Genomic DNA, 27,213 nt, shown 5'->3' on the forward strand with positions numbered 1-27,213 from the left:
AGTGCCTTTCAGACTGTGTTGCTGCTCTGTTATCACGGTAGCCACAATATCCTGCGATGATAAACAACTTTTCTACCTCAAGACAGACATCCCCACCCAGCTCCCAGTACAGACAATGGAAATTACTTCCCTGAGAACTGGACTAGCTCTTATTAACTGCCCGATACAATTAATACGGCTGAAAGAGCATGCCATGAACAGCTTGCCACAACAGCTGAGGCTGGTGGGAAGCTGCCATCTCCTCCAAGGTGAAGTCACCTACTTTGGCCTCCTCTCTGTCTCTTTTCCTATTTGGTGAATTTTAATTTAAAAGGAAAAAGCACTGTTGGTGAAAGCTTTAGCCACAGGTGACAGATTCCAACTAGTTCAGATAAAGCAATTAACCAGTGCGTGTGTTGGTGTCTGGTTTCATCTGCATGAAGTTTATTACTACTCAAGAAAAATATTCTATTTCCTTCTTAGTCAATATTTCCTTTTCAGGTATATATATAAAAAAATAAAATACAGAGCTAGACAGATAGACAGATACAGACACACATACACATATAAATGTCTCCTGAAATCAATTCTTGGTCTCCTCACAGACACAGTAATAAAGTAAAAATCAGTGTTTCAGATCATTTCCTGTAACATTTGTTATTTACACACATACTTCGACAGCCTTACATGACAGATACTGCCAGTCAAGTGGTCAGCCTAGAACAGAGGCACTCGTATCTGCCTTGTCATCTTTATCTGTGGCAAGAGATAACATGCACAGCATGTACAGATCCAAACTGCCTGGGTTCCACCTGAGACATCCCCTTAATACAATCGTCCCTTGCTTTCTGTGTTGCAGAGCTGCTAAGATATTTTTTTTTGTCTAAAGTAAATCAGAGAAGACCTTTCTTGTAAGTATGAATAGTTGCCTTTTACCACATCTTACTCTTGTCTCTTGCAAGTTCTCAGAGTTCTCCACTATACCACTATCATGTAAATGCAGTAAAAACTTTTAAACAGGAATCTCTGTTACTTCAGTAGCAAAATGAAATTCTGGCTCTGTAAAGACTGTAAATACAAACTAGCACATCGGGATATACTGACACATAATGGTATCCACCCTCTTTGTCAACTGCTGATCCAGATGTGCAGCCTGCCCCACGGCACCTGGACATCTCCCAGATTCAAGCAAACGAGAGGAAAGCACAAAAGCATTTTTTAAAAAAGCTAAAGAGTTACGTTCAGATCTCTATTAGAATGCCACCTGGCAATGGAGAGTCTTAAGAGAAAGAGGTTGTGATAAGATATGGCTCCCCTCTCTTCACCTTGAATGCAGAAAACCCAGCACCAAAGGCTGGGTTGTAGGGGTTAACCTGCGATCATCCCTTGCCCTGTGTACCCCCCACCAAGGCAATTGTACCTTCCGCAAAAAGGTCACCACACGATGCCAACCTTGCAGCCCAAAGCTGTTACCACTATGTAGAGGAGATCTTCTGAACTAGTGGGAGAAGGCCAGAGACAGCATAATAAGGAAAGTGTGGGAGAAGGAACCAGCCGAGATGAACAAAACCAGAAGGAACAATCAAACTCACATTCCAGTTAAACAGAGCACAAATGAAAACGCCCCTTGGATTATTGTTTTAAGCTGTATTAAAAAAATCAAAATATATTTAGGCATTGAATACATGCCAGAGAACTGTGGGTATTCAGAAATACATATAAGCTGACAAAGATCTGAACAAGAACAGATGATGAAGAAACACACCTGAATTTTACAAAACATGAGAGCACAGACTTATCAAAGAATCGCTATCAAATAACAGAACAATTCATCTATTGTAAAATAATACTCAGCTGCCAGTGGACTGTCAGTCTCACCAATCCACACAGTCCTGTCAGGTGCTTGTCTTACAGTTTCTGCATCACATGACTGCTCACACAGAAGAGGAGGAGAAATACATGGAAACTGCCCGTGAAGCTTTAGTAACATCTGCGTTTCTTGTACCTGCAGTATTGGCAAAGCTCTAATGCACTTTGCATTTCATGAGATTAATAAACTGACATTCTCAACTCAGCTGTAAAGTATTCCATTATGGGATAAAGTATCTGCTGCCCCTTTTCCCCATACTGATCACATCCCGCACCCCAGTCAGCACTGCCAAAACCAACCTAGTAGGGAGTCCTGCTGCAGAAACTCTTCAGAGTCCCTGGGGATTTCCTAGCTTCTGGACACATAAGCAGAGACTCCCACAAATACTAAATCTGTTCCAAATGTTTTCCTCTCACTCCTTCATCGCCAATCTCATGTGGAGCTGCACCCACAGAGAGTTATAAATACAACAATATATTAAGGACAGGAAGCGCTGATGATGTGCTTTCTTCACTTTCAAGAACTAAATTTTCAAAATTAATCACTGCTTTTGACTATCAGTATCAGATGCCTTAAAAGAAACGGGTTTGTGGCTATTCAAAATTTCAGAGAGCCACTGACGTCAGCAACCAAACACTCACAAACTACAATGCCTCGAGAATACTTGGTTCTTTCTCCATGTATTGTACCTATATTTGTCTTGTTTGTTGGGCATTTTTGGAATGGAAGGTGCTGCTATATAAATATGCCAGGAAGAATTTTGTTTTCTAACTAACAAACCTTCCTTCCAGATAACTTAGCAGTAAGCTTTTTTATTTTTTTACAGTGGACATTTAGCAGCACTCTATGTTTACAGTGCAAAGCAACTGAAGCTTTTCATCCTTCTCTACCATGTTCCTAAAAAAACTCACACGCACAAAAATACATCTGCATTTGAGGTCTGCAACAACAAAACCAGAATGCTGGGTTTGGGCATAATGGATGAACTAGTTCAGTTCAGTACCGTTTGGAAGACATAACCTAAAGAGTGTATCAAGCTAGTCAATACGATACAGACTTCTTTGTATCCACTATAAAGCATTTAACAAAGACAGTACTATAGCACAGCAATCACTTGCAAGCCACTTTGAGAACCTGAGCTTGCCACTTCAAAACAAAGCTAATCTGAAATGAGAAACATGCTTTAATGGGGAGTCTAAGCAGCACTAGACTCAGTGTTGCTCAAGCATATCTTAAGTCTCCAGACTGTTTCAGTAGGAAAGAGAATCTTTTTTATTGTAATTCAAATACTTTGCATCTTATTATAGGCCCTCCTAAAATGCCTTAAAAACTGTTGGAAATGCAAGAGAAAACATCCACAACCCTCTGTGTAGATGTAAAATGACACTGCAAGATTTATAGCAGCATACCGAACAGCACTAACCCTGCTAATTGACACAGCAATACCCCTACATGAAAAAAAAAAAAAGTACAAATGTATTCCTTCAGGGGAAGCACTGATCTGGAACAATTTTTTTGTTTATGGGTGCTTATGTACAGTAGAGCCAACACCACTGAAAGAGGTGGGTTTGTATGAGGACCATCAACGGAAATAACATTGCAACAGAAGACCAGTGCTTGAATTTCATGCTGATCCTGCCGCAAAAGACTGCTAGTGAGAGTGGCATTTCACATTCAGACACAACGGCCAGCATTTTTAACAACTGACCATTCAGTCTGGATACCTTCAAACTTGATGAGCATGCACTCTGTGAGAAAACAGGCCTCTGCGTTGTCCCATGTTGGAGAACTTGCAAAAAAAACCTCAAAACTGACTACTGTTGTTGAACGTTTGGGGTAAGTTCTCCACCAAATGTTCTCCCCCTTGGCAATTTTACTGAAACTCACATAGAACAAATTCCTAAGCTTTCCACATGCTCCAAATGAAATAAATTGTTGGTCTCAGACTAACTTCTAGCAAACATGCAGGCTTACCACCAGCATTGACACCACTGTTAGGTAAGTCATAGAAAACTCTAGGCAATACTTGCATGATAACAAAAGTGTCATTGCTAGTCCATGCCAAGTGTATTCAGAAATCGGTAGGATATACTACCTGGGAAACATAAGCCAGCATGCCCTGCTTCTGCCATACTGAAGACCCTTTGCTAGAACTGCTGGTACCTTTCAGCAGGTACACAAAGGACCAGCTGACTTTTTTTTTCTTGCACAGAGGAAGAACAGGCTAAGATAGCTACCAGGAACAGAAAACAGAAAACGAGCATTTCAGACAAAAAAAAAGAGAACTACTTTTCTCCTCCATGACTGCAGCCCCTTGCTCCCTAAGTTGCTCTTCTCTGAAAAGCTCTTTCTGAAACTGCCAAGGCCAGGCAAACAGGAGACCTGCCCTGTAAGGAGTGCATCTCTTTACGTGTAATCACACAAAGCATGTAATCACGAACTTCGAAATACAGCCAAGGCAGAAATGCTGGGAACAGTTAGAGATGCAGTTTCTGGCAGTCCTTCTTGATGGCCTCTCTTTGTAACAGAGGAAGACTAGCAACTGCAATGCAGTGTCATGCAAAACACTGCTGAACTAGTAGCACAAGCTATCTCTAATAACCAGGCATTAACCTTCAGTGCTTAGTCCAGAACATTCTCAACCACATTAACACAATTCAGCTGACATTTCACAAGACTGTCAATTAATTTGTGAAAAGGCAAATAAACTGATCTCTATTTAAGACAGGGGTTTCTGCCTCTCTTCATAGGTCTATAGAGATGCTATTCATGTTTCACCAAAAAACTGCATTGCAACAAAGCATCTCACTAAATGCAACAAGCTCTATTTCTTCTTTAATTACACGTAACAGCTAGAGAATGGACTTCACTTGCCAATGTTGGACAAAGTAACAAATTACTTTAAAGATCAGCTTTGTCCCTCTTCCAAGCCATAAAATACATAAACAAGAATTTGACATGAAAGCAAAAACTAAGTGAGCCACAACAGCCAGTGCAGAGTTTCTCATCTGAAGGAATACAATTTCCATATGGGTGCAGAGACACTAGACTTCCGTGCAGCCAGTCTGCAGATGGAGCAGAGGCGCATAGGAAAAAGCTGGATGTATCATGCAATTTAGGTTTAAAACAACATAAACTTAGTTTAAATGGTTATCTTAAATTACAGGCTCTGCCAGGGAAGGAAAATCCCACACAATCTGAATTAACATCATTTCAGTCTCTCTGAGCCGTCATCAATGGTACAAAAGTGAAAACAGCCAGTGAGGTTATAGGGCTGTTGTCTTGCCTGTAATTTGGTTGCCACTTTGCAGTAATGTTCTGTGATTTAGCTGAAAAAGAAACCCAGATCTTTTTTTATTTCTAAAGAGAAAAGAAACTTTAGAAGTTTTAAGTATCTGAATCAGCACTTCAGAGAGGAGAGGACTCGGCTGTCCTGCTGTCTCTCAGAAGTCTACTCACCTTTCCTTGACTTGGTCACTGCCAGCTGGTGAGAAGCTGGAATGTGTGGTAGATCCCCCTCTGTACTCTGGATCTGTCAGGAAAAGGAGATTAATATTTTGTCAGGCTGACTGGAATATGTTCACCTGTGCTTAAGAATGCCCAAACTATATGCACTGGACATGCAAGTGACTTTGTGTTGGTTTGTTGCCTTTTTTTTTTTTTCTCCAGTCTGTAATGATTGACGGAGCAAATCGCATTTCCTTGAACCAACGTATTATTTCATTAGGTACTCAGCAATTCTCTTGTAGGAGAAGAGTGATCCTTAGGACAGCACCTCCCGCTGCCAGCACAGAGCTCCCTTCTGGTTACATTCATCATGCAAACAGACTTGGAAATCACATCCTTGACAACACTGAGGGTTCTCAGTTCCTCTTTGATACTAAATACTAAAATAACTGTGTGAAAACACCTTTGACCACCTTTACATTAACTGTCTTTTCCATTCAGCTCTCTTGTTCCCTCATTTGAATATAAAGGACAAGCAAAATACATTTCGAAAAATACATCAAGAAGTCAGCACATATGGATTGTCATCCTCCTACCATTTCTGACAAGCCATCAATCCTCCAGAAGGACCCAGACCCTGTCAGAACCTACTCCAGGTTTCACCACACCACTAAACGTGGAAATATTTCTTGTGTCTTCCAGTACAAGAAAGGAAGATAACGTATTCAGAGCCATGCAGATTTCAACTGGGAAACTTAAAACTACAAAAAAATTAATCTTATTACTTAATCACTTTGTGAAACACAGCCTTATTAAGAAAGCAGTTCTCAACAACCTTTCCAACAATGAAAACAATATGCCTAAAAACTCAACAGGGAGGCCTTCCTTTAGTTCAAAACCTAGAATATATTTTCTCTTTTGCGTGCTCCAGAAAAAGATCTAATGGTTCATATGCAAGTCCACACACACAAAACCCCCAGTCCAACTACCCCCAAGCCTTCCCTCTCAGAGGCTGTCTGCCTAATTTCAAAATTGCCAAGCAATGAAATTTTCATCCCCATTTTTGATCAACCTAAAAATGCAAAATCAGGACACTGATTGTTTTAAGCCCAAATTAGTATTTGGCTAAAGCAGCAGCTATATTTGCACTGATACTATGTGTATAGCAGCCACAAGGGTGCATTTTCTCAGTTACAAGGGCTTTGAGAAGTACTTGGCCTGAACTTATCACTTTTAATAAGTGAACAGCATTACTCCTGCACAATAAATCAAAAGGCTTCTATTCCTTTCGGAGATGAAGGCTGTACCAAAAAGGTAAATCCTTATTTTGTCCAAAAGCAAGGGAGCATAGAAGGGGCTCACCGTTTATGTTTAGGAAAAGATTTTAAAGATTAAAAAAGAAGGAACAGCAAGCAAGTAATCTTACAGGCCCTTTGATCAGACTAGCCTTCCAGGAAAGGTGTCTTGATTCTCTCAAACCTCCCAGTTTCCGACGGCTAAATTTGCAGCCTCCCAGCAGCTAAGCCTCTTCTCATCTAAGTACCCTCCACCTCCTGTCCTTGGCCGAGAGACAGCATCCTGGCTGTGTCCGCAGCATGGCGCAGCTCCATGAGCAGGCAGGAGCACTCCCCTCTCCTTCCCCGTCCCTTCAGCCAATATTGATGCTGGTGAACGACCTTCGGGACTGTAATTGGCCACCTCAGGAGCCGGTGTTTGGGGGAAATCCTGCCCTGACTCACTCCCGCACTAGCTATCTTCACAGCCACAGACTTCCGAAGGGCACTCAAACCTCCAAGGCATTCATAAGCATGGAAAGAGCTTCCTTGATATATCTGTCATCTTTCGTATGTGTATAAATGCACTCCAAGCCAAGCTGCGAAAATGGGAGGAGGAGTTATTGTCACTGGTTCTAGTACAGTTTATTGTTCATTATGCCCTGCTTAGAGATGCATGAAAATAAAATCACGCTGCCAGGTATTGTTCCAAAGTTTCTTCAACAAAATCAAATCTCTCCCTCCCAGGGATCTGTAGGCAGTTGATATGTATACACTATATTGTGTAAACGAAAATTCACCACAACCCCATCCCACATCACATGTCATCTTGCCAAAACAGCTGTGTTTATGCCCTGGCATGATTGCAAAGTATGTCAACCAAAACCTCACAAATGCATCACATTTGGCTTGTGCAGAATTCAGCAAGTCCTCTTCATGTCATAACCCTTTACAGTCCCAACTTATTCTGAAGGAAAATTCCATTCCTCTTTTATTATATATATATATACACATATTAGTTGTTCAACTTCGCCCAAGAATACCAAAAAATGTGTTTCTCCTCTGGGATTTCTAGCAAAATGCATTGTCTTTCAGACCCCTCCCATTGTGCCAATACAAACATCTGTGCAGCTACACAACAGACGGGATCAAGAAAATTATCCGGCTGAAAACTGAGCCAGGAAAAATAAATAAATTAAAATACACTTGATTTCTTTCCCCCCTCCCAACTGGACTAGTCCTTTGCTCTGGTTCAGTAGATGGTCACACAACATGTGGGTGAGGACACAGATGCACAGATAAGTGTCAGGAACTACAAGAGGCAAGATTACCTTTTTCTGCTTAATGAGTGCCTTCAACTACAACTTCAGCATTAATTGATCTGGAAGAGCTTGTAATTACAATGTGACAGTAGACACAGTATCTACCAAATCATCATTCCATTATTCACTGTAAAATGCTGAGGGCTTTCTATTCACTTGCTTTCTTCACTCATTTTACCATTTTACATAGCAATTTCATGCAGACAAAAAGGTTAACTGCTGAACTGTTAACATGAGCCACTTTGAAGTGTGCTCATAAAACATCTACTAAGTTAAGGCAGATCTTATAATTCAAGGTGTGAGTCTATGTAAAAAAAATAGCATTCTTGAATTTGTAGACTGCATGTTTACTAGCCTAATAAACAAAGCACTCACAGGAACCTCGGAATTAAAATCCCTTTGGGACAATTACCAATCAAAAAATAGGCATGCATTTATGAAGATATTAAAAGGCTTAGACCAGAATTTGTAACTAAGTCATCGCCAAAGGCACATCAAACAGCAGCTTTCAATGAGCTGTTTTCCAGAGAACAAACAAATCAACATACAGTAGATTGTCATCAAAACCAAAAGTTGTACAAGATGAGCACCTCAGTCCCTTTCCCTTGTGTGCAACAACACTCTTGCTCTATACAAATTTATCCTTAATGAGTATCAATTAATAAACTAAATTTACTTTTAATCAACAAAAATAATGATTTCCATTTAGCAGTTTAAGCAAAGTAAAAATTTAAATACAAGGGCTTTTGTATATACAAAACCTAACCTAGATCTATTTCCACAGGAAAATTTCCTAGTAGTTACACCAGTGATTGCAATTACCTGAGCTTGATGAAAAAAAGAATGAGAACTTTCCTGCTGACTGTCAGGAACAACAACAGCAGCAGCAACACCAAGTTATTTCATTAAAAGGATCAATTAGAGCAGCCTACCGAGAGAGAACGACAACCAAGAGAGAGCGACAACTGTCCTATCACTCAGAGAATTTAAAGTATTCCTGGAGAAAACACTGTCAACTACACAGCAGGGAACATTCCTCTGCTGGCAGCCAGCAAGCTATGTAAACTGTATGCAAAAACAAAGTCATATATCTCCACCTACCTCTTCCATCTCGAAGGAGTCCTTCTGCTGCAGCATTAGATTCGTTACAGACGGGTTTGCGAGGGGCGCGCAGGGGTCTCTACCTGGTGATGGCGCAGGCAGCCTTTGCGTTGCAGTGCTGCTGTTGGATGAACTGGAATCACTGCTGAGGCCTGGTGAGTCCAAAAGACCAGATTCTTCACTTGGTCTATCCTGGGCACTTGCCAAGCTGCTGCTTTGCACATCTGCTGGAGGCACAGTACCCTCTCGCTTACTGTCAGTCCCAGCAGGAAGGTTTGCAGCTTTATTTGTGTCCACAGCATTTGTCTGACTACTGGCTATCTCCTCCTTTACAGTAGCCAAAAAAGAGGGAGAGTCCTTCTTTTTAGGGTATTTTGGTAATTTAGATTCACTTTTAACATCATCTTCCTCACCTCCTGGTTCAGCTGGACTTTTCCCTTTTTCAACGGGTGAAGGAGTCGAGCAGCCACTACCATCAGCTTGCTGTGTGCCACACAGATTGAGCTTTGACAAGGTCTTCATTAACCGACTGGCTGTATTGCTGCGATTCAAAGGGGGAGGGCTGGATGCCTCTTTGCTGGAAGACACTGAATTCATACTACCAATTTTCTGCAAAGGAGTCCCAGAGACTTGAGAATACAAAGAAGAAAAAGCATTGGCCACAGTAGTGAGCACTTCAATCTGACGAAAGCGACCTGCACAAGAAGGAAGCATAAGGCAGAGTTTACCAGGACAGGACGTTTGCTGTCAACACATCCCAGACCTGTTGATCCATCTGTACACAGTGGTTTGAATTCTCAGAGACAGCTCTTTCATCATATCTGAAGCGGGAATTTTCATCACAACCTCCGCTCAACCCTCACCCCCAAATCCCCTCCTACTTACATCAAGGGCCCCAAAGGTTGACTGAACACTGCCTAGTTCTCTAACAGAAGAGTGATACCACACAGTATGAAAAAAATGGAAAAACTTTTGCAGGAGGTCTTTACTAAATGCACAGGAACAGTATGGAAAGCTTTCAGAAAGTACAAAAGGGACATAGGTATGCAAGTGCAAGTTAATTTACAAAGTGCTAAGAAGAAAAGGGTTACTTGCATCGCTCTCTCCATCTAAAACTAGAAGAGGACATTTCAGCTGTGCCCTCAATTCAGCAATGCTCATTACTGACCTAACAAAGCTCCTGTCCAAGTCAATAGAAATACTGGCCCAGATTTTAACAACGACAGAAGTAGGTCACTGCTGACAGCTTTCAAAAATCTCACCCAGATACTCAGAACACAAGAAAGAGATGGATATTGCTATTTGTTTCAGTGCTTTAAAGCTACAGCAGAAGACAAGCTTAGGAGCAAGAGACAGGAACGATACAAACCAGCAGGCAGCGTATCTTACAGCATGCCTTTCATTTCCCTCCCCCCTTTAAACTCCTTCCCCTCACCCCAAGGTGTACAACACTGATGGTCACCTCTTGCCGTATTTAAGACCAAGCAAGAATTTTATTATGGATTTTGAATGGAATTTGTCCTTTAGGCTGTAAAGGGGATTTGCCAGAATACTAGATACATACCTTCTTTTGGGGATGTTTACATAGTTCAAAAACTTCAAAATAAACTCTGCTTCAAAAACATACTTACTTGTTAAAGCAAAATTTGGATTTTCCACTTCCATGCGCTGTATTTGGGCATTCAAAAACACTTTAATATCTATTCCTCTGGCAAATGATGATGAATTAAAAAATCTTGCTGGAATTTTTGAAGCAATATCTGGTTCATCTCGTCCAAACCCAAGGTTATAGAGCACTTCTTCAGGATCTTCTTCATAAAGCTCCAGTAATTCAGAAACACTAGAAAATGAAAAGATGTTTATTATCTACTTGTCTCGTTTTAAGACCGAGTCCCTTCTGTCCAACTGCTAATTCAGCCCCATTGACCCTTTGGTCTATGGAACTTTTGACTCCTACAGCTCAGCCTACTTTAGGAAAAAATTGTGGCGATCTCTGCATCTGAAGTTTTGGTTCCCGTCACCAAAGTCATCAGCCCAGACACATCTCAGATCCAATCTTGCAATTTATAAAGTCAGCCCTTATTCTGCAAAGCTTGGAAAATGTCATTAAAATTTCAGACATTTCTGAAGTTTAGGCTCATTTGTTAGTATTTACTGCAAACCACAGCTGGAAACAAACAGCAGTTTTTCAAGGAACCAAATGAAAATTCCCGTCTTGGCTACTAAATGCAACAATGCACATAAATCAAGCCACATCCATTTAACTGAGGAACAGACCTTCAAAGCATAGTAACTCTTTTACCTTGACCTTCAAAGCATAGCACTCTTTTACCTTGAGACAGTTGCACTGCTTTTTCCAGACCCGGTCGAGTTCATACTTCTCCCTTTCTGGTGGAACTGCAGCCTCCTCTCCTTCGCCAGAACACCATTGCTGTCAACACAAACGGAGAAGACCCCTGCAATAAACCCCTTTCCTCTGGGGAATTGATTCTCTGTCTCAGAGGAGAGCTAAGCCTCCAGCGCTGCTGAATTTCTCTTTTCCCCTGCAGTGCTACCTGGTTTATATTAGCCATGTCATTTATTGAAATACAGTAACAAAAGCGAATCCTGGGATGCCTCAGTAAAAACATACATAGGCAGTAAGGATCTGGAGGCAAATGCAAGCTGAGAAGACAAATCCCTGACCTCCCCTTGCTGCCCCACCCTCCCCAATCCCACCCTCCTCCAGCGAGGAAGCCCAGCCTTGGTGAGCCATCCTGCCTTGCCTTTCCCTGCCTTCCCTGTGCCACTGCCTCCTCCAGCAGGGTCACCTCTCCGTGGCAGGGCCATCTCTCCATGCCTTGGGTACCCAGCTCCCCCTCACCCCCAGGGGCCACTCACCAGCAGCGCAAGGCTGTGAGCTGCCCCAGCGGTGGCTGGGGAAGCTGAAGAGGCTCCAGGCTGGAGGAAACAGAGCAAGGCAAGCTCCAGCCCAGACTGCTGGCCAGAATCTTTCCCAATCCCAAACTATTTCCTCCCTGAATCTGGAGAAGCCACCTCAGCATTTGGCGGTGACCTGGGCTCAAACATACTGTTACTGCCAGTCTCTCTGGGGGACAAACTTTTCCAGGGTGAATTTTACCATACAAATCTCCTAACACACACACGCCCCCCAGAACCCCTACCATGAAACCAAAGACAGAGGATTCACCTAAAAGCACATTTACGGAGCCTGGCTCAGGAGGAGTAGCAAGAATGATGCCCACATGGGCTGTGCTGGTATTTGCTCAAGTCTCAACAGGGTTTTAGTTTCAGCACATTTTTTTTAGAAGCTTTCCCTATAAAGCATGGACCCTCTCCTCTCTCAAAGCCTTTTTTCCCCCCATTCCCAAAGGACATCTGCTTTGAAAGGCAAAACTAATTTTCCCTTGAAATTTCTGAAATGGCGAGGGATCAGTGAGGCAAAGAAGGTAAATCATACTAAGTTACTTAGATTTGCCATTTCTCTGTTTTCCCCCTGCTACTCCAAAACCCACATCAGATCTGCTGGAAGAACAAAAATCTGCATTTTTTTTCTGCATCCCCTTAATGGCTGTTTCTGTGTTATCTGGATCTTCTTCCCTCTCACATAAACAGACATGAGCAGAAGAGCTTTAGCTCTGAGGTAGCCTCCACGACTTCCACTGCCCCCTCTCCCTCCCATCCTCCAGTATGAATAATCCTCTGAAGTAAACAAACAAACAACAAAGATGTTTACCATGTTTCCATTTGGGTATCACTCCGTAGTTGATTAGCTGTAGAGAAACAAAAAGATGTTACACACAGACCCCTTCAGAATTACACCTCCTACAACCGATACAAAGAGGCAGGCGGTGAGCACATTTACCAATACTCCTGCACAAGCCAGATTTTTCTCTTCCCCTATGATTGTCAATGGTTTCTAGTACATGGCTGATATAGAGGTGATCTGGTTTACTCAGGCTCTGTTTAAAATAAAATCTCACACGGACACACATTGTCATTTACATATTGTCATTAATCATATTAACTTGAAATTTATCATGGGGCAAACTAGTAATTATGATATAAACCATTTATTCCTTTGCAATTGAATATGCGATTACCAGCTGCAGGGCTGTTCCTGGGTGGGATTGGGAAGAGGAGAAGCAGGCCTGCAACCTGGTAGAGAATGCCAAGAATGCAAGGACAGCAGCTGGCCCCACAGCCAGGTACTGAGACCATATTCGTTAGTCTTTCCATCAGCACAGACTGCTCTCAATGTGGGGCAGGGTCCTGGCTGCCCAAGCTGCGTGACCCATGGACAGCAGCTAGGTGAAGCCTGAGGTGCTGGTGGGACTGGTGGCCGCACTCATAAGTCAAGAGGGCTCTGGAGGGAGGCCGGCCACCAGGTACCAAGCACCTGGTCACCAGCCTCTGACAGGGAAGTCAGCACTTTCTGCAGCTGGACTGGCCCAGCTCCACATAGGAACATCCCAGGCAGCATTATTCTTTCAGAAAATCAACACCCTGTCAAGCCAGAGAGTTGAGCCCCAGTCTTAAATTATGGGCTCCCCAAAGACATGACTCAACATTAACAAACTTGCCCCAGGAGACAGGCAAGGAGCATGCATATGTTATAGTGGCCTTCAGAATCAGCTATGAAAAGAGCAAAGCAATGTCAAATGTGCTGCCAGGAAAACGCTGCACCTCGACTTGCTGCATCAGCAACTTACAGTCAGCAAGTGAGAGCAAAACATGGAAACCTCCACAACCTCTCTCTTGTTTTGAAGAGGCACCACAAAGATACGCAAGTGTATACAAAATGCAGACACCACATCTGGTTTTTTTTAATATTCTTGCCTATAATATGGAGGTCAGCCTATCTATATGGATTAGCTGGCAACTAGTTTGAACAGCTAAACCACGGGTTTTAACAGCTCTGTAGGGGGGTGGGGTTACAGGACCCTGCCCGATGTCCTCCATACCATTCACACAGGGCTCTGGCTTGTATCTGGGTTCAGGCAGTCATGGGTGCACAAGGGCAGGCCACTCATACCAGCCTCAAAGGGGCTGTCTTGTCTGGCAGGGCACGCAGCCCTGCTCCAAGCTCCTCGGTTGTTCCCTTGCTCTCGAATGGGGTGCAAAGCCCAGCAGAAACACCTGCATCCTTACCCAGGAAAATCAACCAGCAATTCTATTATTGGGACCTTTATCATCTGAAAAGGAGGGAAACAACCTTCTCCCTAAATAATGCTAAAGGCTCATAAACCCCAGAAATACTTGGGAATGATAAGGCAAAAAAAAAAATGAAAAGAAAAAAGTGACATGATGTTTTAAAATGTACTGACTCTTGTACTCTTGATCATACACTCAGAGCTTGGATTATCATTACAAAGAAACTTTCCCTATGAAATCTTTGTACTGCAGGCAATCTAACAAGTAAAAAAGACTGTCAGAAAGAAAATTTAATCCTATTTAATCTATTGCAGTAAAGGACTCATTTACTGCTTCTCCATCATTATCAGATCGAGGTCATCAGATCAACTGTTTTCCTTAGAAGCCCTGACTCTTTAAAAATTAAAGACATTTCCTTCCTCCAGGCCCTGTCCCACTACTTTGACACCACTGGCAAGACTGCTGTGGAAAAAAGGGCTTTCTACTATACAAGTTTTGACACTTTGAAAAAGCTATAATTCAAAAATCACTAAAAGCTAAAGTGGGGGAGTGGCTTTGCCTTTTTGTTTTTCTTTTACACTGAGAACAGACATTGTCTTATATCCTCTATCCTCCAGATAACCCCAGGACCCAGGTTGTGAGACTGTCTTTTTGCTATTTTATTTCAAGACGCTGCTGTTAGAACAGGATCCACAGTGCTTTTGTTTGTTTATGAACACTTCTAGCCCATAACCAAGAGACGCTAGAAGTACTTTTCTACAAAGAAGTCCACCATGAACAGCCACATGTCCTTCCCCCTAAAAAGGGGAAGAGAAAGAAATGGCAAGCAGCTAGCAACAGCAAAGTGTGTATCATGGCTGATCCAAAGTACTTACTCAGCTTTGGGGCTTTTCATTTTCAAAAGCACTTAGCCCTTAATGGGATTGCCTCTTGGCTGACAGAATTTCATTTCTCCTTTCAAAAGCCCGCACATGGCACTCCCAAGGGATTCAGTGGAAGTGGGGCGTGCATGGCTGCCAAGAGTAACCCATGGACAAGAAGAGCAAGTAAGAGAAACCACTTTCTCAGAGCCTCAGTGAGTGCTCCAGGCTGTGCTGCCACTGTGGGCATTAAAATGAGAAGGCAGAAGCGAATTCAGGCCTCCCTCTAACCTTCAGGTTAGACCAGAATGTTTAACACTAGCGACAGTCTAATAAACTCAAAAAGGAAATCTTCCTGCATTTTTCTATGTGCTTCATGCTGGGTTTCTGGCCAGCTTTATCAACTAACTGCCTTTGACCAGAGGGAAATGCTGTCTTTCAAAATAAAAATCAGACGACTGAACATAATGGTTTTTTTCTCTAGAAAAAGAGTCATAATCCTGCCACACCCACCTTCGGCTCCCAGGGATAAGTCATCTTCAAAACTTCCTCCATTTCTCACCAGCATGCCTGAAAATGTACAGTTAACAGTTCAACAACTAGAATGCTGCAATGTTTTCTTTCCAACAGCTTAACTACAGATATTAGCAAGACACTTCGGTTGATACAGCAGGATATAACCAGACTGTATTTACAATCCCTGCATTACTCATACAGTAAAGATGCACTAAGAAGTGAGAAGTCACAGTTGAGAACACATAAAAATTATTTTAAAAAAGAACAACTACAACACTGCTTTAGTTTTGCCCTCAGAAACATCCCTGAGTCAACCTGCAAGCCAATTAATTGCAAGTGGGAACCTGGAGGTACCACCCAACACATCTGTGCCTTCTGCTGCTACATTATCTATCCTCCAGACATCTTACCAGGGTGATCCAGAGTCTAAACCCAGCATAGGCATTCCCCTCGCTCTCCCTGTACTGGATTAAGAGTTGAAGCAAAGATTCCAGGCCCAGCAAGTAATTCCTCTGCACCCTGTCACTACCTGCACATTCTCGCTGTACTTTGAACTTCAGTATTTGGACCTGCTCAGATAGTAAAATTTTCAGGTGTGGCAAGCAGAGTTATTAGTGGCAGAGACTGCCTAATGCTCACCCTCTCAGAAAGGAAAAATTACAACATGACCATTCTGCACATTTTTGGGGGTGTTTTTTAGGGCTTTAACTAAACTCTCCAGAAAGACTTATTCAAAATCTTTTCCCCCTTCTCCAGCTTCTCAGGCACAATTGCTTCACACAGAGAGTAACTCAGCAACACCAACTAGGCTGTGGTTTGTGCCACCGCTAAAGAGTGAGGTCTCAGGCGAACATCCACGAAAGCACAGTTCCCAGCAAAAGAGATTTCAGTAGGTAAAGCCTTTCCTTACCCTTCAACAGAGGATTGCTTTGCTCATCCAGGGAGGCTCCCAGAGGCGTTCTGAAACCACAGAAGAGATTAATACTACTTTAAAAACTTGCTGCTTCATGTCCTTCCTTACAGTGTGTAACGAGCGTGTGATAACAGCAGTTGTCCCTCCCTCCGCCCCCAGAAAGCACAAACATCTGAGGACTGGCAATAACTTCCTAAACAATCCCCAGCCCTCTGAACAAATACTCCTTGTAGGGAAAAACAACGAAACAGGTTAATAATAACTGCAATGCTCAAACACCAGGCACCAGCACAGCTTCAGGGTCAGCAGCCCTCTGTTGAGGAAAATCATGGGCTTCTCAGAAAAACACCCAGAAAAAATGAGCATGGGGTTTTGAATGGACTAATTCAATCTTATTTATATGACAAAAACTGTTGCCATTTTTCTACACATTTAAAACTTCTTGAAGAAAGGGGTGAAAAGCTGTATTTGGTGATCAGGACCAAGATAAAACCCTTGATAGCTATGTTAGCTGTCACTTGCTAGTTCTGATACTTGATAGACTCTTCATGTCGGCTCTTATTTGGACGACCCCTCCTACTGCTGCTCCCTGAAGGGCAAGGGACTTGCTGAACCTCGTGGTGCTCAGAAGGAGCAGCAGAAACTGCATGAACAGCAGGTCTCTAGGTTCACACATCTTGTCTCTGAGACACGTTTAGCCAAAGGCCTGTCACTATTAAGTAACGCAGCATTAATTCTCAAAGCCCAAAACAAATTCAGAGATATAATACTCATAAAGAAGGGGAAAGCAGATGATTTACATGCCCATATTATGTAAGTTTCATTTGGGTCTTTAATTAGACAAACATATAAACCTGCCCAAAGACCTGAAAGTAAACAGTGCTCTGATACGGTATTTGTTTTGGTGCCATGGCCAAATTAAGCAAGGGAAGTTTGCATCTGCTTTTTAACAGACCTTACACTTCACAACCTTATTTTTCTTTCCTCTCTGAAAAGAGTTTATTCTCTCCATGTGTGGCCTTCTGATAGGAAACAAGCTCACTTCATTGTATCTTTCATGAAGCTAAGCAAAGCCCTGCCACGGTGAGACACCAAGGCAAACAGCCAGAGCATCCAGGTGCACAACTGTGTTTCGGGTGACAGGAGAGACTCTGCCGAGGCCCAGATCTCCCAGGTTTCTGTGTCCCTGTTCTGTGAAAGTTTGAAAAAACTTAGGGCATATTGTCTAAACCTGTCACGCTACAACAAGCCTTATGTTCTGAAGTAATAACTATGCCAGTTGTTTACTCTGTGGCTTTGATGGGTGCGCTCCCATCTTTCTCCCTCTCCTTCCCTGGTGGCTACTTCAACGTCTCTATCTTTTCGATGCAGAAACTTGCTGGCAGTGACTTTGACAGCCAAGGCCACTGCTGCACACACCACCTGGCAGAAAACGGTAAAAGCAACCATCAAAGCTATCATTTTCTTTCAGAAATTAAGTCCATCACCTCTACAGCATGTTAGCAGCCACCAGAAAAGCAGCCCTGTCAACCACCCATCTGCTGTCCTGCTTGCGCTGCTGCACGCAAGCACAGCTGCCTTATACCCCCTGTCTTTTAATAACTTGCATTTAATAACTAGACACAATATGAGTTTAAAGGAGTGACAAGTAGCTGCACAAAAATCATCCTGGACAACAGCACGAACAGCTCTGCCTTTCCATGCCAGGCTGTTTTTCACCAGCAAGGCCCATGAGCTCCATCTCAGCCCCGTGCACTCAGGCAGGGTCAGGCTGGGGGGACCCTTCACTTGCTGGGCTCTCAGGATGAGGTCTCCCAGCCGAAGGTGCGGAACGGCAGGTCCCCAGCACATCCCTGCAGCCTTCGTGTGGCAGCTGGGGAGGAGCAGCATGGGGAGGCCAACAGCAACCCAAGGGCAGCCAGCAAAGAGCAAAGAGCTAGTAAATGGGTGTGTGTCAGGATCAAGGGATCCTACGGTTTTCCATTTGCGTTCACTCATTTATTGTTGTATTTTAACATACATGGCAATAACTTCTCTCAATATCGGTCTACAAAAGAACAAACGGAACTCTTGATGTCCACATTACCATGGGAGGTAGGCACTGAGCAGGTAAGAGGACCATGTACAGCCTCAGGGCTTCCTCTCATCCCAGAGGTTTCTCTACTCAGCTACCTGTTGTGGTAGGGTGATCTTCAGGAATGGGACAAGGGTTTTGCACTGTGCTGTGAAAGTGTTTAGATCTCAGCTTTTAAAGCCTTAATTGGGCAGGGGCCATGTTTATTTTAAACTTAAAGCAAAAAATCTCTTCTTTCTGAGGCATGTCAAGAACTCACTTCCTGCACATCTACAGGAGATGGCTCCTAAATACCTCCTGCATCCCCTGTATTACTAGCAGAATCTAAATATACTCAATCAAAATAACACAAGTCACCACAGTCGACAAAAATTTCTTCTTTTCTATCAATATAATACAAACACTTGTGTTTCCTGTCTTAGCTTTACAGTAGTTACAACGAAAAACCTTTGTAAGCTTTCTTATTACTTCAAAATGCCTTTACAAAGTACCAGGAAGAGAGCAAAAAATGCCTTTCTCAAAGGCATGTGATTCCCAAAACATGAATGAAACAGAAACTTTGGGTAGCATCTGACACTTCTTAAGCCTCCACAATTCTTATCACAGTATGACACATACTTGCTTGTTTCTTTTGCTGTGATCATTTTTTTAAAAAAAACTAAAAACCTGCATCTACCAAGTTAAATAGCATGGGATATTAAGAACCTTCCTCTCTCCTCCAAAGTAGATGTGAAACAGAGATGCCAAGTAATAAGAGCCCTAGACCTCTAAGATGAATATCAAGGGACAGCTAGTAATTCTTTTTATCCATATTATAACACTGTGGATGCTTTTGGAAACAAACAAAGGAATAAATCTTATAAGCTGATCTATTTATGCAGTAGGTTGATACTAAGTTTTTTTGTGCTGCTGCCAACTCAAACCAGAAAATGAGATTTTTAAAGTGCCAGTTTTCTTCTGATGTACAACTCACAAAAGCTTATAGAATCTCAGACAAAATGGGAAGGACTGCTTTTAAAAAATATGTAACAGAGAAAATACTTTATTTTCCTAACTGAATGTTCACTTGTAGCAATGGTTATATTTTTACAACAGAGCTTTGTAGCAATTAAAGCTCCACAGCAAAAAGTGTTATTAAACAAGTAAGGATTTTCAAGGACAACAACTGTAAATTTCACAATTCTTTTTTTCAAGTATTCTTTTTTGAACAACACACTACAGTATCTATAGGGCTATTCTGTCATCTGTTGACACTGTCCACTTTTCCTATATACATTGTTATCAAGAAACAATCAGTTCAGGGTTTTTATACATACAAACATTTCGTAACATTGCAAGTTGAATAATCGTTTTACTGCACACACTAGCTACTGCTCACATGTGTATTAGATACAAAGAAACGAAACCATTCTGCAGTTATAAAATGCAAGGACTGCACCACTGCAGGCAGCTGGGATTGCACCTCCCAAATACGAACCGTATATGAATGCACTCTGCACATCACGGAGTCAGAGGCTAACTCTGGTCTGAATAGCTTGGTTACTTTAAGAGATCTTCAAAAAAACCACAGATTTTATCTTTCTGAGGAGAATACAAGATTCTTCTGAAAAGATCTGCAACAGTAAATAGTTAATACTTTAAAAGACTTCTGTGGAAGGGCCACAATAGGTTTCACAAACACTTACTAACTAAATTTGCATCTCCATATTAGCAAAAGGGTAAACTTGTGCTCTATTGCCTTGTGTGTAAAATAACAGAAATACCATGTAAAATAAAACACCCATATTTTGGGAATCAACTGCCAGAGATGCAAACATATTTCATAGAAGCATTTGGTGTCAGTTTTAACAACAGATACTTACCAGAGCACAGGAATAAAACTGCAAGCTTTGCGTTACTACTCAAGATTTGTGACCATCCATTAGATGTTCACATTGTCAGTTTGCAGTTTTGTGCTATGGAAATGGTAATGATCACAGGGCCAGGGAAGATTCTAGACAGAAATCCTGCAGATACGGAGATAAGTGGCACTGCAGCATTAGGAGGAATTTCTCCCTCAGGGGCCTCTTCCCCCTCCACTCCATTTTTTTCCCCCCTCCCAATTAAAAAATATTTCTAATAACATACTGAATTCATAACACTTATTTTTAAGGATATATTTTGCCAGACCAACAGGACACCAGATTTCAGGTAAAGTTCAAAAAAATCCTCTCCCATTCTGGCATTCTGGAAGAAAGGTCTGTCAGGTCTTAATATCACATTTTTGGGATACAGTACAACTTCAAGCCTCTTGCTGCCAACACCACCGCCAAGGTACAGCCTGTAAAGATCCAAGGAAAACTATACCAAGGACCCTGTAGTTATAAAGGAACAAGTGCTTCGGTTACGGGAGTAAGCTCAGTGATCTGCTTACTGGATCAAAGATCACAAAGGCACAGCTAACGGAGAGATAAATTTTCATCCTAATGTAGCTGCTTCTAAAAGAAGGAAGCCAGAAACCTTCAGTAGGGGAGGTCTTGAAACAACATTGTTAGTTAGTGGAAAGCTAATTGTTAGCTTTTCCCCATCAGCTCTGGCTCCAAAGGCTGCCTGGATTGAACGGAGAAAAAGACAGGACAAAAGCAGCTGCTACTGGATGTAGCATTTATGCTTTTACGTGACTGAGGATGAAGAAAGAGTAATGTCATCAGCCTGTTCCAAACAGCAGGGAAGTATTTTGTAACAGAAACATGGAATAGATACACGTCTCAGGCTAAGGGTGGCAGGACACCGAGAGAGACTTGGATAAATCAAGTTAGCCTAAATCGTGCCATCACTCCTGAAGAAGCACAGAGGCCACTGCCGCGGGGGCACCGTTGCTTTAGCTCTGCAGCAACAACCAGGCAGGGCAGCAGGGGAGGCTTTAAACTGGAGCCCCCCGGTGACAAACTGAGCCGCTTCCCGAACAGCGCTGCCTGCCTGACCCTTAGCGGCTGAAGAGCTTCAGCCTCGTTAACGAGGCCAAGGGGAGAAAAGGTGCCAGCTCCAGCTGTCCCCCGGCCGCCCCTACGTGCGCTCCTGCTCCACCCGTGACCCCGGCCGGCGGTATGGCCCCCACCGACCCGACGGGGGCTTCTTGTCCACGAAGGGTCGCGACAGCGCCCGCGGCAAACGCGGCCCCGGCGCGCCGAGGTGCCCGCTAACCGGCGGGAGGGGAGGCGGGCGAGGCTTCCCGCCCTCCGCGACACGGCGCCGCCCGGCCCGCGCCCCGCCTGGGGAACGCCGGCCGCGGGGCCCGGCCCCACCGCAGCGACCCGCCGGCGGGAGCCGGAGCGGGGCGGCGGGGGCAGGCCCGGCGGGAGCACCCACCTGCAGTCCTTCAGCCATATCGCGATCTTCTCGTTGGGAACGCTGTGGCCTGAGGGCAGAGCAGGAGAGAAAAGCCGCCCGTCAGCAAGAGCCCGCCCGGCGGGGCCGGCCCCCCGCGGCCGCCCCCGCTGCCGCCCCGCGGGGGTCCCGGCGGTCCCAGCGGCCCGCGGGCTGCCGCCCCCCGAAACCCACCTGCTTCTGCGGCCAGCGGCAGCTCTCCTCCGGCGAGGTCCTCCTCCTCCTCCTCTTCCTCCTCTTCTTCCTCCTCCTCCTCCTCCTCGCCGCGGGCTAGCGCCGCCGCCGCTGCCGAGAGATCCTCCGCTTCCGACGCCTGCCAGGAGTCCCGGCTCTTGGCCCAGGCCTTCCTCTTCTGGGTGGCCCCCTGCCACTCCTCCGCCGCCGGGGGCTCCTCCATCGGGACGGCGGCGCCGGCGGGGGGCTTCACGCCGGGAGGCGAGTGCCGGAGAGAGCCAGCCTGCCGGGGGAGGGAAAGGGGAGCCGTCCCGTCCCTCCGTCCGGGGGCCGCGATCGGGGACGGGCCGCCGGGGGGCGCGGGGCCGCCGTCGGCGCAGCCCTGCGGGAGCGCTGCCGTCCCGCCCCGCGCTCACGCCCCCACCCCGGCCCGCCCCCAGACCCACTCACCGCCGCCCCCCGGCTTCCCCCGGACGGCCGCTCCCAGCCCCGCAGGTGCCAGCAGCGGCCCTGCCGCCGGGCCCGCCCGGCTACCGCCGCCGCTGTCCGGGGCGCAGCGGGAGGGCAAGGGGCTAGGCTGTGGTGGGCTCGGCCCGGCCCGGCCCGGCGCCCTGCCCGGGCTGCGGACGGCGGCGGCTGCGACTTCCTCATACCGCTGCGGGGAGAAAACTCGGCGGCCACGTGACGGCAGCGGGGCCGGCGGCAGCTCGCCTCCTGCCGGGCCGCCCGCACCGGCCCGCGGCCGCCTCGGGGCAGGGGCGCGGCGGCCGGGGGCCGGGCTGGCCGGGGCCGGGGCCCGGGCCCGCGGAGAGCCCCCCACAGCCGGGCCTGGCAGGGCGCCGGGGCGCTCCGTGGCCGGGCCCGGCCGGCCGGCTGCGTGCGGGCAGATGGTACCAGCCCAAAACAGATGCGGAGCCGGCGGGAGGGCGCCCGTGACACTTTTTCCTCAGGGAATGGGAGTGCGGGGCGAGCGGCGGCGGCGAGGGCGGCCAGCCTGGCCGGGCACGCACTGCTGTGTGCCTCGTTTTCGGGGGCGTGAATCAGTTAAGCCTCTGCTCGGGCACAGGCAGTGTCTGCGGGGACACTGGCGGCGCCAAACAAGGCCCCTTGCAATCTGAGATGCACTTGGAGCCTTTATCGTCGGCTGCAGGAGGTACTCGAGCAACCAGAATCCATGAAAAACCCAGCAAAAGACAAGGCCCCGTGTCTGGGAAGGTGTCACACAACAGGCCGCTGTCACTCTCGGGGGTCTCACGGGCTGTGTCCTGGTTGCCCACTGAGATGGCCAGCTGAGGCCTCTGCAGCGAGAGCCCGGTGCCACCCTGCCTTGGCTGCACCCAACCTGGCGGCAGCCATGGCCAAGGCAGCCCCACGGGTGCTGAGGGGCTGCTCCACGCCAGTCCCGGGGCACAGGGCCCCGCCGCTGCCCTGCCTGGGGTCAGGCTGTCACCTCCCCGCCACTGCCCAGTGAGCCCTGTCACCTCCCTGCCACTGCCCAGTGAGCCCTGCGCGCCCAGCCAGACCACCTGCTGCCGTGGTGCCTGGGAGAAATAAGCTTTTTTTAAAAAGTCTTTTACAGCATCTTCAGGAAAAGATGCTGAATGACCAAGCACAAGCAGCAGAAAGGACCAGAGTCCTCTGGAGGTTTGGCTGGCACGGACAGGCAGGCACAGGAGGTGCCTTTTGTCTAAAGGCAAATCTGCCTATGGGAAAACCAGGTTAATGGTGCTCGATAAATACTTTTAATTTTCCAGTTCTGTAGTTAAAGCCTTTCAAGGAATCTCTATGACATTTTTCTCCTACCAAAAACAAAACAAAACCAAACCAAAAAACAAACAAAAAAGACAACCCCCCCCCCACAACCCAAAACAAACCAACAAAGAATTCATGAGAACAAAACATTTCTTCTTTTTCCTAACCCCTCCAACTCCACTACTTTACATATATATGTAGCCTTCCAAAGATTAATTTCTCCTCATCACACAAGCCATTTTCCTAAACACACTCTAATTTTCTGAATGCACTGTATTGAAATTAAAACCGAAGAACAGTAGCACAAAGTGTATTCGTATCTAATCTGTCACCAAAAGTGTTCATTGCCATACGTATTTCATGACAGTATTTTTAAGAGAAGAGCAAACTACAACTGAATCTTCCTTGTTGATCCTCAAAACAATCAACATTTTCTCAGCAGGGCATGTTTCACACCCTACGTGTTTTTGCATAAGCTAGTACAGGGCATGTCCTGAGCCATGGGTGTCCCAAAGCACAAGTCTGAGGGTCAGCACGTGTCCTGCACCCTCCACCACCGCGTGCTGGAGCTTGGCCTCCAGCTGATGTTCCTCACAGGTGTATTTATAACACTGGAATCTTAAAATCTGATTTTTTCTGGGTTTGTTGGCAAAAGCCTACCACAGCATTACTTCAACATAATGGCCAGTATTTCTATTTGATGCATATGCATAAATAGATGTATCTATTGGAAAGGACTCTTTGGGGTTAAGCTGTCTGGGTGAGAGCTGCTGTGGAGGCTGGGGTGGGGGGGGTGGGGAGACCCGGAGAAGTTTAACCCCTGCTGTTGTTTTCTGCCTCACAGGGAACACAATAGCTTCTGGGAAGTAACAGTTTCGCTGGCACAGCTAAGGGTGAACAGTTGCAAGCTAAAAGCAGCTACTGTATGCCTTGCCAATACATCCTTAAGGAGTTCTTAATCCACAAATTACTGACATTATTGTCTATAATTGCTCGTCTGTTGTGACAACACTTATTCAGAGAATGTTTGAAGTGTAAACAGCAGCCAGTAGCTTTTTGCAATGAAGTCCTGCCAGGACGGCACCGAGCTCTCTCTTGTACCTTCATACCATCCCAGCAAGTCCCCTTTTGACTCTGTATGAATAAGGATTGCACACTCAATATTAAATAGAACTATTTTTTTATATATATATATAATATAACTTCTTTATAAGGAAAATATCTGGCTTGTTATTTCTTTCAATACTTGTAACCAAAAAATGGTTTTGTTCTGTAAAAAAAGCTTCTCTTGCTCAGAATATAATTTTAGCTGTACTTCAAAGAAAAAAAATCCTGTCACATCATCTGTCATTTAAATCAGACCAACTTTTTTTTTCCCAAATTATTTTTGAAACTATTCAAATAAAAAAAAATTCATAGGCAGTAATTAGATAAAGGAGAAATTGTGGTTCACACTATGTTATAAATTCCTAAAGGAAGATTTATAACCACAGCACCACTAGCAGTACTGCCAGGCATCACAGTAAAAAAACACACATACATTTTAAGAATAATAAGAAAGAACTGTCACAGCTGTAATCTGGGTGTTGGCCCTGAATACATAAATCTGTATATAAATACACACACATAGAGATACCATTTAATCCCAAAGAACACCACTAAATCACTGTCTTTTGTTCTTAAAAGAGCAAAAACCTTTGAAAAGGACTTAATCCAATTTTGCCTGTAAAAGATTCTTTCAGATACGGGATTGTGTAAAATAATACATTCCTACATAACTCAAAAAGATGTAAATGAGGTGCTTCCACTGATTCCCTTGGGGACTTGTTCCAGTGTCTGAGGGTGCTGTAAGTAGCACTTGCCTGCTGTAGTAGGGCTGGACTTCCCCATGCTTTAGAGCAGATCGTTTCCCTGCTAGATCTGTACGTCAAGAGATCCTTCACTGTTCAGGAAAGATTACACAATTTATCTATATTCCTCCGTACAGTATAGAGGGACAGGGAAAAGCCTCTGGAAACCAAAGAAGTGTTTACAGGCTATTGCAGCTGGGCCCTTGGTAGCATGGTCAGAGCCTGCACTCCTTCCTCTGCTGCCTCCCCAGGAACTACAGACATCCAGTGCCAGAGGAGGATGGGAGCAAATGGGATCAAGAGGTGCTGGTGAGGACTGGACAGGCCAGATTTAGAAGTCATTTCCTCTGTTTTCCAGCTCAGCAGGGAGCTAAGCCCACTGCCCCAGAACGCCCATCTGCAGCCGGACAAAGTGCTGCCAACCAGCCCCCAAAGCCCCACCGTGCAGATCTCACCGCAGAGGGGTTGCTATGACCGCGCAAGTGGATAGCACATACAGAAGCTACTAGATAGGGTAATCAGGAATAGGTTTACACTCAAAAAAAAGAACAAAACCAAACCAGAAAAACAACCAACCAAGCAAAACACTCTATGTTGCTAGTGCCTTCCTTTGTAGAAGAAATGGGAGTAATTTTAAAGGCTGTAGCATTTAGACAAGTGGTGCAATTGAACAAAAACCTTTTGTTGGGCTTTCACATGGCAGTGAGAACCAGTTCTTGACAAGGGGAGAAACTCCATGCTACTGCCCAACCTAGGTCTGATCCTGGGACTCGCAGCTCCAGGTTAGCGATGTTTCATGACCACAATTGGATTTCCATGTTATTGGCTTTTTCCAGACAGAAGAGAGGAGGAGCTAACAAATACTTCACCTCAGCAAGCATTGTAACAAAAAATATTCCTACATAGTAACACAACTATGATAAATACTGTGCAGTTATTTGCTTTGGCAGGGTCTGTGTTTAAGAGCAGGAAAATGCATGAAGAAACACACAACCCAGTGTCATGTACATCTTTAAAGTTTCCACAGCTCCATTTTAGTAAATGCACTTTGTTAAATTAAGCAATTCCTTTCTGAGCCAAGATTACTTGAAAAAAAAAAAAAAAAAGAAAAAAAAAAAAAAAGAAAGTCTACTGAGGCCTCTGTTAAATGAAAAAGACAACCCAGCTGGAGAGGGGTAGTACCTATTCCATGTCAGGAGAAAGGGCCTGCCGCTGCCTTTTGCAGTGTTTGGGTTCAGGCGGCCCACTGCAGGGATGGGCGGTTCGGTCTCCTGACTTTTCTATTACATATCCTGCATCTGCAAATGAAAGCAAAAGGCTGGGAGTCAATCTCTGCAGAGCTCCTCTGAGGTGATGGTGGTTGGGAAGGTGCTGCTGCCTTTCTTCATGTTGCTCCGGCACTTCCCAGCTTCCCCAGGTGTACCTCGCCTCCCTGGTCCTTCCATTCTAGTGATGGCAGGAGACTGACCAGCACCTCTTTCTCCTGCATAGCATCTGTAGGCTGCTTCCCTCTGTCAGTGGAAATGCCTTTTTTCCCCGCCTCCCCCCCACTTTTTTTTTT

General features: G+C 45.0%; 1 protein-coding gene across 2 annotated transcripts in view; it reads right to left on the reverse strand.

Annotated features, from left to right (window-relative positions):
* The window catches only part of ITPRID2 (ITPR interacting domain containing 2), a 42,480-nt gene extending 19,807 nt beyond the window's left edge, over positions 1-22,673 (reverse strand). The window contains exons 1-10 of one of the 2 annotated variants that reach the window (XM_080400244.1): positions 22,501-22,673; positions 22,051-22,333; positions 21,859-21,907; positions 16,434-16,483; positions 15,521-15,577; positions 12,730-12,766; positions 11,326-11,424; positions 10,625-10,833; positions 8,994-9,688; positions 5,309-5,381 (exon numbers count right to left, since the gene is read on the reverse strand). In XM_080400244.1, coding sequence (XP_080256370.1) covers positions 5,309-5,381; positions 8,994-9,688; positions 10,625-10,833; positions 11,326-11,424; positions 12,730-12,766; positions 15,521-15,577; positions 16,434-16,483; positions 21,859-21,907; positions 22,051-22,273 — 1,492 coding nt within the window. In that variant the 5' untranslated portion in view covers positions 22,274-22,333; positions 22,501-22,673. Of the gene's footprint in view, positions 1-5,308; positions 5,382-8,993; positions 9,689-10,624; positions 10,834-11,325; positions 11,425-12,729; positions 12,767-15,520; positions 15,578-16,433; positions 16,484-20,372; positions 20,465-21,858; positions 21,908-22,050; positions 22,334-22,500 lie in introns of those variants that run through there. The other variant, XM_080400245.1, reaches the window with a different exon arrangement.
* Positions 22,674-27,213: the final 4,540 nt, after the last annotated feature.

This window comes from Falco punctatus (genome assembly GCF_963210335.1).
Source record: "Falco punctatus genome assembly, chromosome: 8".
Classification (NCBI taxonomy): Eukaryota; Metazoa; Chordata; class Aves; order Falconiformes; family Falconidae; genus Falco; species Falco punctatus.